We start from the raw sequence: 19,747 nt of genomic DNA, 5'->3' as shown, positions 1-19,747 counted from the left end.
TTTGACTAGCGGAGTTAATGTTAAGGCTTCCAATTCGGACATCACGTATGGAATGTATCAGTAAAACGGTTGCCATGATGAGGAGTATCAGCTTTGTGAATACATGTGATTTTGGTTTCGCACCCACTAACAGTAAATTTCTATAATGAAAAAGGGAGAAATCTTGAATCCTGTGTGGTCAACTTTCTACCAAGCCACTTCAGGGAGCCTAATTCCTTCAATCCGCATATTTTAATCTAGATGTGTGTTAAATGTCAGAAAAGTAGTCCTATTTAGCAATAGATTCACTGGTATAGAAGGTATTTATGCTCTAATGGAAAGATATAAAATCTAGGCTTAATCCCATCCTTTTTTCTAATAAAATGTAGTAACTTCACATAGGTTTAATTCTCGTAAAAACAGATCAGACCAACAAAAGTAAGTAGCCGTTGGTGGATGAATAATTTGACCATAAAGAATTATTATTTAATTGCACAATTCATAATGATTCTGTAAGAACAATATTTTATCCTTGTACCATCTGGTATGGTCGCCTAATTATGTCCAAAAAAATCAAGTCATCGGCTTCATAACTTTGTAAGTAGTTTATATGCTTGTCAGAAGGGGCATCTAATTAAATTTATGTCACCGTAATCTTGTTAAAAAAAAGAGTCTAAAAAATATTTATCTCTAAATTTATTCAATAACCAGATACCGCCTGCGTATTTGATTAAACTTCAGGTTCCTGTAATCTGCAAGAATGATCATAAGATGATACAGTTTCGTCATAAACTTGTGGTTGAGAGCAACCATATACATAACTTTCAACCAAATTTATCACGATTGATGAAGAATCAGTTATTGATAAACTCAGTGATTAAGCACTCCAGGTACCAATGGAGGATTTGGAGTGATTTACAATTTTGTAGGTCCGTTTAATCTAGCTATTTGTGGCAGTCAATAGACCAAAAGGGGTTGTGATGCATTAAATTCACCCAAATTTTCAATGTCTGAATCCTAAACACGATTCTTTAAGCATGAATGCTTCTGCGCAGAATATTGCTCTAGTGCGAGCTCAGTAAAAATATACAAATTACTTTTATAATAGCATAAGGACAGACCTATGGGATCCAAATTATCGAATGACATCGGATTCAAGATAAGCTGGATCCAACTAACTTTGCGTTTCCCATTTTGAAAAAATGTTTCAACTGAAGACCTACTGTGTTCGTGTCTTCGGGGGCCAATCAAAATAACGTCCGCGTCGCAACCCTTACACTAGCAGCCAATCATTGTATGGCACTATATTCCCGCCTGGCTTCAGCTGCACCATGCATTCCCAGTCGTCAGCAAAATGTCTGACTGCGACTTTGCAGCCGGTTGGTTTAGTGGTCCGAATGCTGAAGCACCCCTAATGCCTCATGTTCCTATCACTCGGAGTCCTCAGCACCCTCACGTTCCATCCTCAGTTCGATTCTTCAATTATTACTCGGGAAATGGATTCACTGCACCACCATTTCCTGCCCAAGTGAACCAATTACCATTCGGGACTAAATATTCCTTTTTTCCTCAAGTTAGCAACAACTATCGCGCACCGTACTCGTTTCAATATGAACAAACAGGTAGGCATATTTTTTGAGATAATTGTGCATATGATGAATGTGAGTGGGTAGATTAATCAAATTTATTTGCATAAATTTTAAAATTGTCATGCTTAATATCCTGTTCACAAACATTGACCAATCTTTTGGCATACTGCTTTAGACCACATCATTTTCCCAATGTGTCTTTAGTCATTCAGCAGATCCGATAAATTTCCATCCCTGCAGCGAGAGGACGAAATGCCTTAATTTCTTGCTTCTATATTCTATCCACCCTGCTTTGTTTCTAGTGCAGTTTTAATGAATAAGGTGTCGGAGGAGAGGCCCTTCAACACGGTCTTTAAATGTGGACCACTGCAACCATTAGGTAATGTATTAGCTACTTAACAGTTCTAGTTGCCTTTGTACGGAATGCGCGAACAAAACACCTTTTCAATTTATCCAGGATTTTTTTACATTCATTTAACGCATAACTGACAAATGCAAGTACAATAGTCAAAAAATATTAATTGAACAATTATTGAGTTGGATATCCACTTTTCGAAATCTGCTTGTGCCATTTTTGACTCGACTAAACCGCGTGTAAATAATCTGTACATTAAATTGAACAAACTTATTTTCCCCTTGTAAGTGATTAAGTAAGTTGGACATTGCGCTACCGAGAGCTTTATGATAACGCATATTTACCAAAAGAGTATGACGCCATTGTTTGTGAAACTAGATTTTTCATATAATTGGACTATTGGAACAAGACGATGCTATTTCTTCAAGAGCAGTGTTCCCAATTCAAGCAAGCTGAATGGAAGATAGACTGCAACCCTCAAAAAGCTTGCTGACGCAATGACGATAAATGAAAATTTAGCGAAGTGAAATTTTACCTCGTCTGGTGGGGAATTGTGTTAGGTACCGGAGTAATGAATGAGGAAAGGGGAGGGGGTAACCTAACACCTCCAAACGCATAAAGTGTGTCTCCATTTTTCACAGACCCTGTCGAATGGCCAGCAAGACTTGGTGTCACAAACACAAGCGCGGATGTCAGTGAAGAGATTATCAGCGGAAAGGGCAGCAGTGTGGACTTGTCCGGTGTCCATGCAGCAGTATATCAAAAAGCAAATCAACTTCAGCAACAGCAGGAACGGGACACCCAGCATCAGGGCCAGCGGCAGCCAAAAAAACAGCGCACTGCGTTCACCAGACAACAGCTGGAGGCACTGGAGGGGGAGTTTCGTGCACATGCCTACCTTACCCGTCTGCGTCGCTACGAGGTGGCTGTTGCCCTCGGACTGTCCGAGCGCCAGGTAATTAGGACTTTGGGCCTAGGGGAAGGGGTGGAGGATTTTCTACTGTAAGTCGTGGAATTTATTTCAGGATGGACTATTTAGACCATAATTATCAATGGTTTTTTATTCAGCTTATGGATTTGTCCATGTTAAACCGTGTTTAGCTCTTTATATAACAAATTTTTTAACTCACTGGCAACAATACCAGTTTAGTCAGGTGAAGTTTAAATAAACTGCAGTCTTCTCTTTAAATGCATTATCGTTAACTCACTTGCTGCTTACATTCTTTGCGCTGTAAAACAAAAATTAAAAGGTGGGTTTTAAATTACTTTTTTGCAGTATATTTAAAGTTTGGACGAAACAATTTACGGTAAGGTAGGATCATTTTAATCCGAAATAGCCCATCTTTAGCACTTAGATACCCTTCATTTGTAATACGGTACTGCTTTTATTATGCTTACGCAGCTTTAATTAACTCTAGCTGTATAAGAGCCCCACTCACTTTGCCTTAGTTCTTACCAGATCACAGTCAGTTGAAACTTTACCAATCATTTAAATACCGATAAAGGTAATGTATGTGGGTTTTCAGGTTTTAGAGTCGGCTACAATAGATATGCATTAAAAATGTGCCAAAGAGACTGTGGCTTTTTGATGGTCATGAAAGCATTCATTCAGCTTTGCGCTCAATTAAACCACCTTTCATTATTATTTTAAGTCAAGCTTTGAAAAACTGATAGACTGCAGTATTTTGGCTAGGTAGAGTTGAAATTACTCAGCAACGAATTAAAAGTTAAGGTGAAAAGGAGACTTTTAAATTGAACCATTCCCATACTTTCAGAAATAAAAGCCGCATTAAAGATATTCGCATTCTGGTATGACTATTCATTTCGTTTACTTCTAAAGATATGCTTTTTAATTCTACTAACCTAATTAAATTAATCAGTTGTTGTCATTCGCTAGGGACGTCTTGATAATTGAGAAATAATTCATCTCGTTGCTTGCCAATCAAAGTACAATTTGCACCAATTCCCGGCCGTATTTCTCTTTAAAGTTTAAGACTTCTTTTTGCTAATCCTCCACCCCCCACCAGCAGCATTTTATGATAAGAAATGCTTTCTAACGCTGATTTACAGGAGCTCAAGTGTGTCACTGTGTAAATTATAGTTTACGGGAATTGAAAACTGAGAATAAGAAATGTTAGAATAAGTATAGATTAAAACGTATTTAAAAGCACATTCGCACAAACGACGACTTTTTGTTATGAGAATTCAACCATATAATCTTAACGATAAGGCCTCACTGTCGAATCAAAATTCTTGCAAACCAATCTTCAACAATAAATCAGAGGTCCGGAGGCTCGAAATTAGACCTCGGTATTTCTGAGATTCCCTGTTAGTGTGAGAATAAAATATGTTTCTGAGTCACTAAAGCCATTAATTCGAAGAGCACATTCTTGATGCCATTGTAGGTGAAGATTTGGTTCCAAAATCGCCGAATGAAAACAAAACGATATGCTAGTACGTGTTCTCACATCTTGATTATGCCATTAATCTCTATTACAAACTACTCCAAGGTTTTTCAAACGTAGATGGCATATGTACAGGAGGAACTTCACTTTAAAGAAGTATGTCATTGTCAGTCATCGAATTTTATAAAATGGCCAAAGTTGTTCATATAAATTCGATGACTGGACTATACCCCTGTTTAGTGTTGTCAATTGCAAATATACATTATAATAAAAGTGGCAGTAACTGATCACTCTATATTCGCAACAGGATTTTGGGGTAGTAATGCATCAAAGGAAACAACCATAGGAGACATTTACCAAATGCTAATGTCTAATTAAAGAAGAGAGCAGGTACCACTGTAATAAGATCGCAAAGTTTAGGCTACTCCCATGGTGGGAATGTTTTAGCTTTAAACGCTTTGGTTTTCAGCTACCTATCCAAAGTCTTGGGGGTATAAAAATTCTCTCGAGGAGTAGAAAATAATGGGACAAGTTGACTTATTTCACTTTTTCTAACTACCTTAAAAGACATGTCACAGGTTAATATGTATAGAGTTATTACAAGGATGAGTGACACCACGATAGAAAGTCTTGGATCAATGAACTAAAGACTGTAACACTGAGCAAAAGCAGCCTAATGATTAATACGGCAATTCCAATCCATCTGGTTGTTCAAATTCAAGCCATAACGTTACTTTATCGGCATTCGTCGCTAATCTATAGTTATTTTTCAGTACACGAAATTTAAACAACAAGTTAATGAGGATGCATGGCGGGACATTTAGTGCGCACCACAGAAGCCAAGGTTATGAACAGTTAAATTTCATATTAAACGTTGTCTTCTGCAGATATGTTTATGTATATATGTATAATAGAGTAATAAGTAAAGGAAGACAATCTGCGAACTCCCTTGACAAGGTGCTAATAATTGATGAACTCTTGAGGTGGGTGGCTGTTAATAAAAGAATGTGTACAAGCGCAGAGGATGTTTAAAAGCTTTAAATGATTGGGGAGAGGAGAAAGAGAGAGAGATATCTTGAGCATAAGTAAAAAAGACATGTACCAAGTGTGCTGTGGATTTATGTACGTGTATGTATAAGCTTAGGCAAAAGACCCTGATTCCTCTGCCGTGGGAAAAGGAGGAGAGTCAAGATCTTGGACGGGTTCGGTGCGTTGAACAAAGCAGTGTCGCAGAGCCAAAAGTCTTCGCAGGAGGTAGTGACCCCATTGGTTAGTGTACCATTCCTGAGAGAAGCCTCTGAAAATTTTTGAGATAGCGGTCAATGCTCGTGGTGGTTACTTGTTGAGCCAATCACAATTGGCCCAAATAATGTATTTGTATTGTTTAAGTAAGAAGTATTTTCGTCTAATAAACATTGTGACTGACATAGCGAGGAATAAACACGTATACCAAAAATATTTCCGTGTTGAAGGAATTTGATTAGATTTTGGAGCAATACCGATCTTTAGTGACAGCGTGCAGAATTGAGTAGGACAAAAACTTTTCAACCTCTTGTGTGCATTACTCATAAATAACGGGTAGGACATCAACAGTGGCTATTGCAATGTCTCTAGTAGGCTAAAATTCTTTGCATATTTTGAGTTTTTAAGAAACAGTAAATGAACCGATTCGCTCACTTTATATCAGCCTCTGAAATAAGTGTGACTCGACAAGATGGTCTCGAGTGAGCGGTGATTCTTTCAATGAGTAGATGCTCCTTGGAGAAATGGGCTGAAGGGAGGAGTTCTTGTGGAACTTCGGGTACCACAACTCCATGATTCACCGAAGTGCTGACGATCGCCACACCTGTGACCAACTCATCTGCAGTCGACTCCGCACCCTTCGTCCTCATCAGAACCTGCCGTCCACGAAGGAGGCGGGACTCACGAGCTGGTTGAGGTGGTAAGGCGTTGAAGAGGACTCGGTGGATTTGAACACGATCCAAAATCAATTCCTCCATCACTTCCGATCGCAGAACGTTCTCATCCCAGGAAACCCTAAGTCAATCATAGTTACCAATTTATGTAGCGCAGTTACCGATTTTTAAGCGCTATCGGTCTTCATTCGGCCCCAAATGTTAATATGAGCTGCTTTTGAAGTGTGTTGCGACTATAAGTGTGTAAGGCATAAAAAAATGCCAAAATTTATGCACATCTACCAAAATTTCAAAATCATTAAACTAAGCTATGAACATGCCTGCAAGAAGTAAAAAATTATTAAAAAAGCTCACTGTTAGTCTTTAAAATCGGGGGTCTTATCATTAACAGCTTCAACCTTTGTTCTACATTAAACAAATCGCATTACACATTATTTTCTCTTTTATGACAAAAATGAGCAGGAAAGGGGTTTAAAATTAACGTAAAAAATTAAAACCACTGATATCTCTGAAAACTTTATTCGCTTATGAAATAGCAGAAAGTTTCCATCAAAAAGTATTGCACATTTTTCTGAATGTTCAGGAAGAACAAACTTTTATTAGCAAAAATGAATCTGACTTCACGGAAGTGGGGTAATAAGTAGTTTCAGAAAATCTGAACAAATTATCAGGAAAAACCATTTCAGAAATAAGATTTGAGCTAACAAAAAATCTATTTAAAGTAATGTGTTCATGATATAAATAAAGAAATTCCAAAGCGCCTACTTATGACGTTTTCCAAGAGGTGTGAAAACAGGGACATACCTCTCATTCCAGTACTTGTCTGCGATAAGTTGGGGGTCCTTTACGGGGAAGAGAATAGAGCAGCGCCAAGTGCGCAGGAATGGAGAAATGGACTCAGCAGCGTATTGCTGTTGGCTCGTCTTTGTGGGCTTGCTTATAGAAATCTCGAAACCGGTCAGTGCTTCACCCTCCCCAGAACTGTAAAACGAAAGGAGATTAGGAATTAAAGTGCAGCAGTTCTTCCGTACACTCTCCACTGATGATGAGTACCTTGGGGCTTAAAATCTAATCATTAAATCTTGAGTTGTTGCACTCTTATCCTGATAATGGAACTCACCTCACAAAGTACTTTGCCATTGTAAGTAAAAATCCGCAAATTACCACGGGATTAGTGAGTTAAAGAGACTAAATTCAACTAGTACGGGGAGTGAAATCGTCATTTTTCCAGAAAATATCACCAACGACAATCAAAAATTGAAAAATGATTACATGTGCAACAGAATGACAGATGACACAAACCGCTGAAGTCTATACTAACTGTGTAATCCCTTAATAAAATTCCATTAGTTGCACAAAATTTATCCCATCAACAATGTGCACTTTGGTAAATCTGTATGTAATATCCTATTTTTTATGCAATCCACGTTGTTTTGACGTCTTCGAAATATCAATTTTTTATTTTAGTGACACATGGAAAACATTTAAGCAATTTAAGAAGATCCGCATATTTTATTTCATCTATAAAGAGATGGAACTTAGCTACCTGGCCTGAATCTACTTAAACAATAGCATTTAATCTTGATATCAAGGTCTGAGTTACTGTCGTGAAGGTTTCTCGAAACAAAAGTGCATAGAAACCCTTTTGACATTGCACATAATCTAGATTATTTATAATTAGTTATTCAACCCTTTGTGCTGTCACAAAGAGCTGCACGAACCACAATCTGCACTGTATACACTTACAACTATGATACAATTATGCGTTAAATGTTCGGAAGCCTTTTGGAAACTCAAATGCCTTTCTGTGATGATCCGTTCCAATAACTAATACTTGCGAAACGAAAATGAAAGTTGGCTAGTCTGATTGTAATGGAAAATTTCACTTAGCTGCAAACACTTCTACATAGGTGGAAATACAGCGCACCATTTTGCACAATTATGGAATTTTAAGATGTCAAACGTGACTGACAGGTAATGTACAGTGCTTTTGTGTTGGCTTATGACAAAGTGAAAACCTGATTTTGACAGTATTGCTTTTTAGATTATTTTGCATTTTTGCTAGTTCATGCTGGAATGATTTGAAACATCAGATTTTAGCTGTTCACTTTCATCTTATTATTTATTTAACCACAACTAATTGCAAGTATGAAGTAGTAAACCCGAAAAGCGATGAGTGCACTTTCATTATATTCTTGTCAAGGTAAAAAAAAAACAAGTATACCAGTCAAAAAATGCATTAACAAAATAGCTAACTTACGAAGAAATGCCCTACTGGTCTCACAAACTTGGACCACCGAGTCAATGGCCAAATGAACAACTGTCAAATAATGTTTAAAGGAACATATTCAAATATTCTGTAGTTTTTCCATGCAGTGGTTCTAATCAATTATCACAGCAGCTGATATATAATCATCACTTCCCATGTTAGCCTACGCCAAAAAGAAAGCTTATGTAGAAGAAAATTCATTCCCACAAGCTTCTACCGGTTCAATGGGAGTTGTTAAATTAGGATTTTGGCAGCAGATGATGATGCTTTCAAATAGCTAAACACAATTAAGAGTTCAAAGTGCAAATGGTTCTGGATGTCATTTTTAATGAATGAATATTATAACTTTGGGAAAAATCCGAGCAGTACTGCATAAAGGCAACAAGCTAGTGAACGAAAACTATAAGAATAAACTGAAACGCGCATATGCTCTTTATGCCACTGTTTAACTAAACGCTGCAGTGGTATGTAGACTTCGATTGCTCATTAAGACAGCCCCTCAAGTCACTAAACAACTCACACTATTTTCTCCACTTTCGTAATTACTCATAACCCTGGGGAGGAAATTACTCCACCTCCTCAGGAGTCTGTTGGGAATGGCTATGAATAAGGCTACAATTATACTTCAGTAAGAAGGGATGTCTAAAAATTCAGAAAAAAAGTAGAAAGGTTCAAACTCCGCCCTTTACTAAAACCTTTCTGATGCTCTAGTTCCCAGTATTGGATGCTTGTCTATGATAGGGCCCTTAACGGATTACTTCTCTTCTGTGAAATACAATTCCACACATAGAAATATAAACAACGCACTCGGTGCTGTAGGCCTTAAGAGCCTCTTTTGTCAGAGAACTCCAGTATTGCTTGCCAGCAGCACACTTCACAGCAGTGCCTATACTACCTGCACCTGTGCCAGCGGTGCCAATAGCGCCAGTGGTAGCAGAAGCAGTGGCCAAAGGGGCAGGTGCGATGGAGCTGCCACAGTCGCGGAGGAGGGTCTCTACTTGCTGTTGGAGCCAGAGGTTGGCGTCTCCATTCGTAGCGCTCAAAACGCTAGATAGTCGGGGAATCTCAATTCGCTCGGTATCGAGTCGCGTCTTTAGAACAATACTTTCAGTCACCTTAGAAAAAAGTGATGAGAATGATCTTGGAATTAAAAGGAACTTAAAAGTTTACGCTTCGGTTTTCAAACTGTTCAGTTATTAGGGGTTACAGACTTGCAGCAAATGGGGTGCAGAGATTTCAGATGATAAATTAAGCGATATGCATGTTCATTAATCTATAATCGAGTGGACTAGTTTTAAGTAAAATCTGGAAAATTCAGAAATAAACCATTCTTGGACACCTTTGAACTTAATTTCAGTTAAGTAAATAACATACTTCATCGGATAAAAATAAACTCTTAGTTGGATTTTGTTTCGTAAACTGTAAAGAAAGCTGGAAAAATAATGAAGATTTGTGGAAATAAATGTAAACCCACATTGAATTTGGAGAAAGCTTATCCAATCCGGCTTTGTAATATTAATAGTCGTTAATTGTCTTATCCTCCCCAACGATGAATTTGAAATGCCGAAACCTTGCCTTCATGTATATGTTTTGTCTGTATAACACTTTTATAGCTAGGTCAAAAAAAGATGTTGATGTTGCATCCATGTAACTGGAACCTTGGATTTACCATAAAAAACAGGAAAATTATCCCCCTAACTAGTAGAGCAATTCAGTCAAGACAAAGAGAAGTGAAGCACACCATGAAGATGCTGGGAGCATAAGTAATGAGAGCACAAAGGCATTTTTGAGCTGCCACTTGTTCGGCCAGGTCTTTGGGTTCAAGACCACCTAATGGGTCCAATTTCTTGCGTCGTCGAGACCCAAAGTTTGCCAGCAGTGGCGAAACTGCCGTAGATGGTACCAGAAGACTTGAGAAGTGAAAGAGGGAGGGGGCCAGACAAATCGCCAAATTTAGAGCGCTCATCTTGACAGAGGAAAGAAAAGGGTTTAAATTGAATACTTGTTATAATTTACAGATGTATCAAGTGATATTATAGCAGTTTATTATTACACCAATTTATCAGATAAAGTAAAACTCAAAACAATGGTCCAAAAATTGTTAAAATGGAAAATTTTGTGCTTTGAGAGTTTATTAAACAGATGCTTGCTTCATAGAAGAAAAGCAAACTTTCATCTTCAATAAGAGTGGATTTTCCGATTCATTTAAGCATGTCGTTACAGTGAGGGAGAATGTTAGTTCCAGCAACTTTTTTGAGGAAATACAAGAAAGGAAAGTCTCATACTTTAAACTTGTAGGGAGTGGAGGTTAAATGAGAGAATGCATAGTCCTTGGATTACACTTTTACGCTTATGTGATATTATTGCTTTGAAAAGTTATAAATATTAGCCGTTGGAATGTAAGCAATGGCTCATACAAAAGGTTTTTCAGATAGCCACTGGTAAAACCATTAACTGAAATTTATGTAATGCTAAAACATTCGGGTTAGGTTTTGTTTAATCAGATGCTTGTAAGATTCATCACCCAGTGAGGTGTCGGTTCACACGAACATGAAGCAAAAGAGGAATATTTTTAGCCTCGTTGTATATCTTACTGTCTTCTGTTCCCTTTTTCCTCTTTCCCCTTGATATACTTCTAAAACCCTGTTATTGATAGGCATTCAAAAGTAAATCCTAATTCAGGCCTTTAAATAAAATTAGTTGCAAAGCGTTTGGAATAGCAAAATAAAAAAATCTTGGGTTTATTAAATAATCTTGATAATACCTCCATACTTAAGCCCTACCATGGGAACCATTGCTGTTACCATTCTGATATCTAGAGGGTACACGTCGAACAAGTATCTGTCATAAACCACCGTAATTTGTCACTAGATATAGAGGTGAAGTTGCTATTGAACACTGCCAGCCAGTACAAAATGAGATAATTTTAAAATATAGATAAAGAAGTTAAGTATTTATGTATTTACAACGCTTTTATCTTCTAATTCCGTTGGTTTGGTTAATCATCCCATATATTGCCAATCTTAATAAGTAAGAATAAATTGAACCTATAATGTTACGCAAAATCTCAAAGCCAAAGTAATTCAATTTTTTTATTCCGCAAACTTCCAATTTGTTCCACTAACTTTCAGTAAAGTTCATTGCTATTAATACTATGGCAGTTGAGTCAAAATTGACTCATTGATGCATCTGAATATGGTTCCTAAGGTATCAGTATACACTAACTAATGTATCTTTGGTTGGTTATTAATTCAAGCACTGTTTGCTATTAATTTCTAATTGTCAGGAGCAAATCTTTGCTTTTTAGAACTTTTGTGTTTGGCACACCTAAGTGGTTGTCTAACCACTGTCACTGGCATATCCTATGATATTCACTTGAGTTGATAGCAACAGATTTCAACAACCACACCCACTCTCCCATCCACTTTCAAGAATCAGCTAGCATCATCAGACACTTATTTCCCTAATTCACAAATATTACAAGATTTCTTCCTTAGAATGCTTCTGTGGTGGTGACATTTGAAATAACTCAAAACCCACGGAAGCAAAGAATTCACCAAAGACTAAAAACTGTGAATTTCGGGGGCATGAAACTTTTTAAATAAACACAAAGGTATTATTGTCAGATTGTACGCCATTTCTGAAAGTTTTGCAACTTTATCATGACTTACTATAACGTGTAAACAAGCGCACACGCTTGACTCTTGATTTTTAATTCGTCTGCCCAACCGTATAGAACTTAATAACAAACACTTATTATATGTATTCGCCACCTATACAATTTTAAAGAAACACAATCTACTAATTAGCGGGGTTAGCTATTTTTTATTATAAAGTTAAATTCTGTAAATTTTTAAATAATCAGTCAGTCACAATTAGGGTAAAATTTATAAGGATTTCAGTAATAAGCAGGGCGAGTCACCTGAGTTAAGGAGCATCGAAGAGAGAGTGCGTACAAGAATTGGAGGAGGCTCTGCAATCCGATCCGATTTACATCTGGCAAGCTAATCATTGCCAATCTAAGCAGATCAATCGTGCAGACCTCCGGTGCATCTGGAAAGGAAATGTTCATTTTTTCAGTGAATGATTTAAATTCACTAGGACCTAAAGGACTGTTTTGTAGTTAAATAAAAAGTGCATACAGTGTACAGTTTTCAGTTATCTTGTTCTTTAACAATCCAAGGCAAAAGCTTACATGCTTTACTGACTGATAAAAGATCGTCATTTAAAATATTGTTTAGTCACCTTTTTAATCTGCACTTTGTAAGGATTACACAAATCCAGTCATGTTAGGGAGCATAATTATTTAATATGGTTTGATAATCCAGAAGTTACGATAATAGCATACTGATAAAAGACTGAGCTCTGTTTTGTAAATTCATGTGTTATCTAAACGAGTTTCGAATGGTGACGAATTGTGCTGAATGATGGTAAGATTTGTCAGTTTCGGAAGTGTATTTAGCAATCAGGATGTCTGCAACTAAATGGTTAAATAAGCAAATTTTGTGAATAATTACATTATACTACATTGTTTCTAGTATTTCATTTTGTACTAGGCTGTTGATCAGAAATGCTAAATAAATGTCGAATCTGAATAAAGAATCCATCCTATCTAGCAATTCTTCGTTTAACAGTTTGTGTGAGTAAGCAGGTATTCCTGATTCATTCAGCACGCATCTCGAAAGAGATTCAATGAAACAAAGTATTTTACTAAATAAGGCGCTTCCTAGCCCAATCAGTGGGACTAAATTGACAGGAATAAAGGCTGCTATGGACTTGAAAACGAAATTCCAACTTGATCTCAATGATATATTTGAAATGCATATTAAGAACATCTCAAAACGGTCCGAGGTTGCAAACAAGTAGATGTAGGCTAGTAAATACCAAGATTTTCCGCATTACATTTTCCGATTTCAATTGACATTCTACCTTATGTATGGATTAGGGTCAAATTTATGGACCGCAGAGCATGGAAATGTTGTACACCTTCCTTGTATAAAGAAACCTACACTTCCGGGATTTCTAAAACAAATTTGCTTATTTTCTGTTTCAAACTTGATCAGGCACTTGTACTGCAGCAAGAGTTTAGTTTTGAATATTAAAATTTCTACAGAAAACTCAAAAATATGGTTGTTTGTAATTTCGCGATGCTTTGGGATGCTCCCTTGAAACTTGCTGGATCAAATAGCAAGAACGAAGATATTTACTAGGCTCATGAAATAAAAATATGTTGAAAAAATATTATGCCGTCTCCAAAATTTCACTTCTTTAATATAAGTAAACAAATGGAATGACATCCACTTTGAATCATTAACTGCACACCAAGATGATTACTCGTCGCACTTATCAGATGAAACACAACTGTCCCATAAAATGAAACTGTCTCGCCGAGGTCCACATATAAGTTTGAACAGACAAAAATAAGAAATAAATACCTCCTACGTGACAGGTGAACATTAGGCGATGGTGAGAGTGGTTTCATTAGGCAAGAAGATAGACAGTTTTAATTGAATCAAAGGAAACGTACGATGAAATATATTTATAAGATTGGATGATAGTACGTTTGTAAGAAGACATTCTGGAAGTTCTCGGAAAAACTGCTTTAGGAGGTCAGCCACGTCATAGGGTTGCCACTCATCGAAAGAACTCCAGTCTAAAAGAAAAGGACAAATCCTCAGAATTCTAAGTGCTAACAAACATTCAGCCATCAAAACATCTAAAAGCCCTTTAAAATTTTATTGCAAGTGTTTTATTCCAAATACCGCGAGAATTAAAATAGGGCAAAGTTGTTGTATTACACGCTTTACTCAATTTCTGCAAATATCAACTAATGTTAACATGAGTTTTATGTTTGAATTACATTCGGCTGTCCCTATAGAGTTCATTTCAAATATTATTTATGCTTTGTTCGTCTCGAAAATCTTTCCTTGAGACATAGATCGGATAGGTTTTCGATTTGTCTCCTCGTATTTAGTCGTGTAAAAAACTGTTTCATCATCCGTTTACTAAACCACTTTTTTATCATCTTTGAACAAGTGTATTCTTTCACAGATCGGTTGAAGAAACTTAGTACTGAGGATTGTTTAAGCTAATGGACAGCGCATAGGTGCAATTTTGGAGCAGATCCTAGATTCCATCGGTACCACACGACAACGTTTAGTCCGTTTATGTTTCCATATTTAGAAAAGGTTTGCACAACCATACGCGTGCTAGCGAGAAAATTCTCACCTATCAGGTACAGATAATGCAGAAGAGTGCACTCAAGAAAATTCCTTGAAGCAGTGAATACCTGCCTTTTGACCTCTTTGTGATTGGTTCTCACCTAACTTCCGAACGATCCTGACGATCATTCCCTGCTAATTCCCCTTCAGGCTGATCGCGTCTTCTCGTAGCACTCTTTCCATCTACCCCATTATGGGTCCTAATTATCTACAGCACAGTCAAAAGTGACTATTCCATTTATAGCAAGTACAGGTTACATTGAGAGGTAGCGATTGTGCTCCAAGCTTCAAAATGATTCGCAAGCACAGATCCATAATTGCCGGGTTTAAGAAGCGTTTTAGTGACTTTTTTATTTCCACGGTGCTGTATGGTTTAAGCATAGAGGAGTACATTTAGCTGTTGTCCAGCTTTCAATTTCAGTGGCATTAAAGATAAGTTTTCAAACTCGCGGAATCTCATGTGATTTCCTTTTTGGGCATTACGAACCCTCGATCTCAAGTTCTCTACACTTATATCTGACAAAAGTTGAATTTGCTTTTGCCCATTTATCATTATCAAAAATGCAAGGTCTAACAAATATGGGCACGTAGACTTCTTTCTTGGGGAGATAGTTATTTCATTTAGCAAATTAGTCTGTTACATCCTTAGCTCTTTCACAGTCTGCAAAAAAAACCTTAAGTGTGGCTTCAAAATGAGCATAACTTACCAAAATCTTAATAATATATCCCCTCTGCAGAGAGGTTGCTTCATCCATGAAAATTCGATCATATCCCAACATTACAATAAAATATGAATCTACTTTCTAAAACAAATCTTTGGAATTCCAGACCTACATGAACATTTACTTCCCATTTTGCACAGCAAATAAGATTATTTATGTTGTTACAGTGTGTTAACATTTGCTTGAGCTAACTTGCTGAAATGGACATAATTGTTCAACAATGCGTAGTTATAGTTAGCAAAATTGCGAACCCATTCTTACTGCAAGATCCAGTCTCAACCTATCTTGACAGTGTCACTCACATGTTAAATACATGTGCAGTGAGCAAAAATTTCAAAATATATACCTTTTCTGCAGTCTCTTCTCAATGCGCCGAATACTCCAAAACAGTGATCTATGCCGGGAGTTTCGAAAACGATCACATTAAAAATACCTAACTAAGGTTTGAGATTTAAAACTTTCATTCTGGTTTAAAGCTATTGTGCAACTTTATGACAAGATAAGGGTTTTTATAACAAAAGGAGGGGCTTTAATGAATTTTGTGCCAGCCTTGATTAATGATCAAGATTCAAAGAACTAAAGTAAATGAAACAAACTCACTAATATTTTTTTCTATTTGTTCTCGAAGTGCTTGCACTCTCAACTTTCCCCCAGCCCGTCGAAAGATTCCGTGGGCTGCGTGTTCAACCTGTTGCAAATAGGCAAGCATGTTGCAGATGCATGGAGGGAATGGATATCCCACCCGATGTTGCCAGAACTCCAAAGACCGACCAAAGAGGGGCCCTGAGAAGCTTCTGCTTGCTCCATAGGCGTTCACTGCTACCACTTCAGTGCTCGACATTTCTGTGTCTTTCAGTTCAGGCCAAAAGGCAGGGCTAGAATTTGTGGAATCAGGGGTTTTAGCGACTTCAGAAGAATTCTCTCCCTTACTGCCTGCCAGCAGCGGATTCATTGGGGAAAGCCTGCTGTCAACAACACGGGAATCAGTTTGTTGACTCAGAACAATAGACGTGGAGCCCTGATTTTGTTCGCCTTGACTGACAGCAGGCGTTATTGTTGCTGGTGCTCTCGCTTGAGCATTTTTGCTGCTCCCAATTCGCCTATGAAGTGAAAAACCGAGATATTTCCGCATTGATTGCACACAAAATTAACACATAATGAATAAGTATATTTAGAAATCGCATTCCTACCTAACCGTTGTGGTATGATCATAGAGAAGAATTGGCTGGATATTTCAAAACAACAGTTTTCAAGTTGCATTTTCCCCAATTTGTAGGCTTCACATATCGTATGTAATGTGGAAATATTTCCGTTAATAAACCTTACAAATTTAAAGCTCTTGTTTTGAAATTTACGCATCTCTGCTCCGATATTAGCTAAATTAAAATAACTGACCAACAATACTAGACCCAGAACTTTGGTACAACCATGCAACAGCAATGCTCAGGGTCGTCAATTTACCTTAGTAGTAATTGAAAAAGTAAAATTCTTATGCAAATCCCCAGTGTAATAAGTAACTTGAGCAAGTTTCTACGTTCTAATATTTCTAAATCTACTTCAGGCAACAGTTATTAATAGCAGTTACTTGTAGGCAATCAGCTACCAGTGAGTCACATGCACTTGCATACTGCAGAAGTTCCAGTCTGTATGCAAATCAGAATTTTTATGCATTTTTTGGGCATTTGGTGCATAAGTTAGCCTTAAAAATCCGCCGTCATGTTAGATCAACATATAAAGTATAGTCTATTTAAAGTGCAGGAAGCACTTTTGCCACTAAGTGTAAGGTTATCATTTTTCTGTTATGGTGAATAAGGGCTACATCTGCAATAACAACTAAATTGATAAGTCTCATTTGAGTAATTAAATCTAACCCCTCGGTATCACACTGCTACCAACATTCCTTTAATAATTATGAAAAGTCTAATATTTATCCATAAAAACTGATTTCCCTGAGCTATCACTCATCACGGTTAAGTATCTTCAAATTCACAAATTCCCGACCTATACTTAAAGAAAGTTTTCACGAAGTAAAGCAGACGAAATAAAAGGTGAGGGATCTAGTTGATATTTTGCCATTTTTCGTTAAAATTAGTAAAACGCTTACTTTTAGCTTTTATTAGATACTCACAAGCATAGACCTGGAAATATGCAGCATAATTAGCTACTCTTATCCCTCCAGATTAACTATTTGCTTCCACAGGCTATTATTCACTGAGAAAAATGCGAAAAATCAGATAAACACAATTTTCCATTTTCCTTGAGAAACTTCAGCTGGAGCTAAACTAGGACTATTTATAGATTGCTAGCCAGTGGTAAAATAATTTTCTTCCTTCCGCTGAATAGTTTGTAAGGTTCTTGCGTTCCCAAGTTGATTATACCAAGCATAGGCAGCGCTCAAATGCTAGAGATTTTACGTAAAGCATTGACGAAATTTGTCATAAACTGGGTCGTGATTAGTTATAAAGTGCGTCGACAACTGTTAGAAACTGGGTTGCCAATCGCTAGCATCCTGATTTGTGGTCGAGTTGTCTAGATCCCATCGCGACCACCAACCAAATAAGTGATGGGCAAAGGCTTTGAAGTAGATGTCTTCATTAACTGACGAAATTATTGCACGAAGGAGGTACGGTCAGCTCCTGCGTTCCCGGTGACTATAGAGTGGGAACCCAGTTTCTAACAGTTGTCAACTCTGTGGAAACATGACTCTCTAGATTGTTTGAAGGTTGGCTGTCAGTTAAAACTCCTAGAAAGTCTAGCAGAAACGTATGCCAGGGTTGGCACACATTACCATCACCATTGTTTTACTGCACTATATCAGTCAGTGGATTCTTCATTAGTTGTGCTCACGTTTAAAAAATGTTATCGTTAAACAGGCATAATCTAAAGACTATATGCTTATCAAAACCCATTTCAGTTTTGAGGCTTCTCGATAGGAAATGTTGTGATAAACTTTTTGCTTAGATGCATAATTCAGGAGCGCTAGCCATTAAAGGTGATAACATTACATAAAAACATGGTTGAACCAGATTTTGGATATGACATAAAGGGTAATGGACAACGTGGATGCATACCAAAAGAGGTAGTCCTAACGCTTACCATTTGATAAGCCGGTTAGAACGGCAAACCTGTTCATGTGTCAGAGTGATTTGTGTTTGTGCCATTCGCCGCAGAACATTGAGCTGGCCAGCAGAAAAGACCCAAATAGGTATTCCATCCTGCATGTGAGGAATGAGCATGCTAATGATTCTGGTCTGTGATCCTTGGTGTTGAGATTGTGAATTCTCGAATTTGGGAGCTCCGTTGACCAGTGGAACGATTTCTTTTTCCTTTACCTCCTTCGTGGTGGACTTCTGGGTCATTGGTGAAGGGGATGGCCGCAATGGGATATATGGACTCGGTCTCTGGTGGCGCTCAGACCACCGAAAATGGTGTTGACGTACTCGGAGAAGCGATGGTCCCCTTCCACATCAACATAATAATGAGAAGTTTTGATTACAAAATATGTTACGGTATTTAGTTTACCATCATTTTTAGGAATCGGGAAATACCCAACATTAGAACCATTACTACATCCCGAACTTTGAAGTTAAGGCTAATTAAAATGATCCTAGCAATAATGATATCGTAGTCAAATCCTTCGCGTTTGACACTATACTAATCACAATGGGAATAGAGATTCAACACGATTTAGCTACCGCAACATTTTTTCCTTTTCTTCGGGGTATTCATACGCATCTTGCATATTTACATAAAGGAATTATTTTGAGTCGATTAAGCTTCAGAGAGAACTCGTTTGATTTCGCATTCAGTGCTGCGTACTTGGCCTAACACAGATGATAAGCTTCCCCTTCTGATGACATTTTCAAAACACCACATACATTAACTGCTGTTACCCCCCTATAGTGTAATTCAATGATGCAGTATGCAAATAATAATGTTACTTTTTTACTTTTTTAAGACATAACTCGGACTTTCATTTTGGCAATATGAAGATGAGAAATTAAACCAAAGAATCCAATTTAAATCACAGCAAATCTCTAAAGCATCACAACTGGGATGTTAGATTTAATAGCAACACTAAAAAGATATATTGAATCAATTGTTGATACAATATACTGCTAGGAATAGTGAAAGCGATAAATGCCACGTCATCGTTCGCCAATCTACGCCACTATTGAAAAAGTAAGCAGTACAACGGTTTCATTAAAGGCTAAATTAGTATTAATACAAAGTGATTTCATTATACTATGTTTAAAATGTAAAGAGACTACTCAAACTCCCTATTGTCAAG

The 19,747-nt window shown here is 37.3% G+C and overlaps 2 protein-coding genes across 2 annotated transcripts in view; one reads left to right on the top strand and one right to left on the bottom strand. All coding sequences in view use genetic code 11, as the record gives it.

The window, feature by feature from the left end:
* Positions 1-1,333: 1,333 nt before the first annotated feature.
* EGR_00939 (Homeobox protein MOX-1) lies at positions 1,334-2,929 on the top strand (the record flags this gene model as incomplete). Its single annotated transcript, XM_024490188.1, has 2 exons — positions 1,334-1,601; positions 2,565-2,929. 2 exons carry the CDS (start codon positions 1,334-1,336, stop codon positions 2,927-2,929), a joined length of 633 nt encoding a protein of 210 aa, XP_024355591.1.
* Positions 2,930-5,468: 2,539 nt separating this feature from the next.
* EGR_00938 (Rho GTPase-activating protein) overlaps positions 5,469-19,747 on the bottom strand; it is a gene marked incomplete at both ends in the record, with an annotated part of 16,120 nt that continues 1,841 nt past the window's right edge. Inside the window, 9 exons of the mRNA XM_024490187.1 lie at positions 5,469-5,625; positions 6,006-6,365; positions 7,049-7,225; positions 9,321-9,628; positions 10,255-10,479; positions 12,436-12,566; positions 14,041-14,166; positions 16,057-16,556; positions 18,553-18,915. Coding sequence (XP_024355590.1) covers positions 5,469-5,625; positions 6,006-6,365; positions 7,049-7,225; positions 9,321-9,628; positions 10,255-10,479; positions 12,436-12,566; positions 14,041-14,166; positions 16,057-16,556; positions 18,553-18,915 — 2,347 coding nt within the window. The remainder of the gene's footprint in view (positions 5,626-6,005; positions 6,366-7,048; positions 7,226-9,320; positions 9,629-10,254; positions 10,480-12,435; positions 12,567-14,040; positions 14,167-16,056; positions 16,557-18,552; positions 18,916-19,747) is intronic.

This window comes from Echinococcus granulosus (genome assembly GCF_000524195.1).
Source record: "Echinococcus granulosus chromosome Unknown EG_S00003, whole genome shotgun sequence".
Taxonomy (NCBI): Eukaryota; Metazoa; Platyhelminthes; class Cestoda; order Cyclophyllidea; family Taeniidae; genus Echinococcus; species Echinococcus granulosus.
This window is presented reverse-complemented; position numbering and strand designations above follow the sequence as displayed.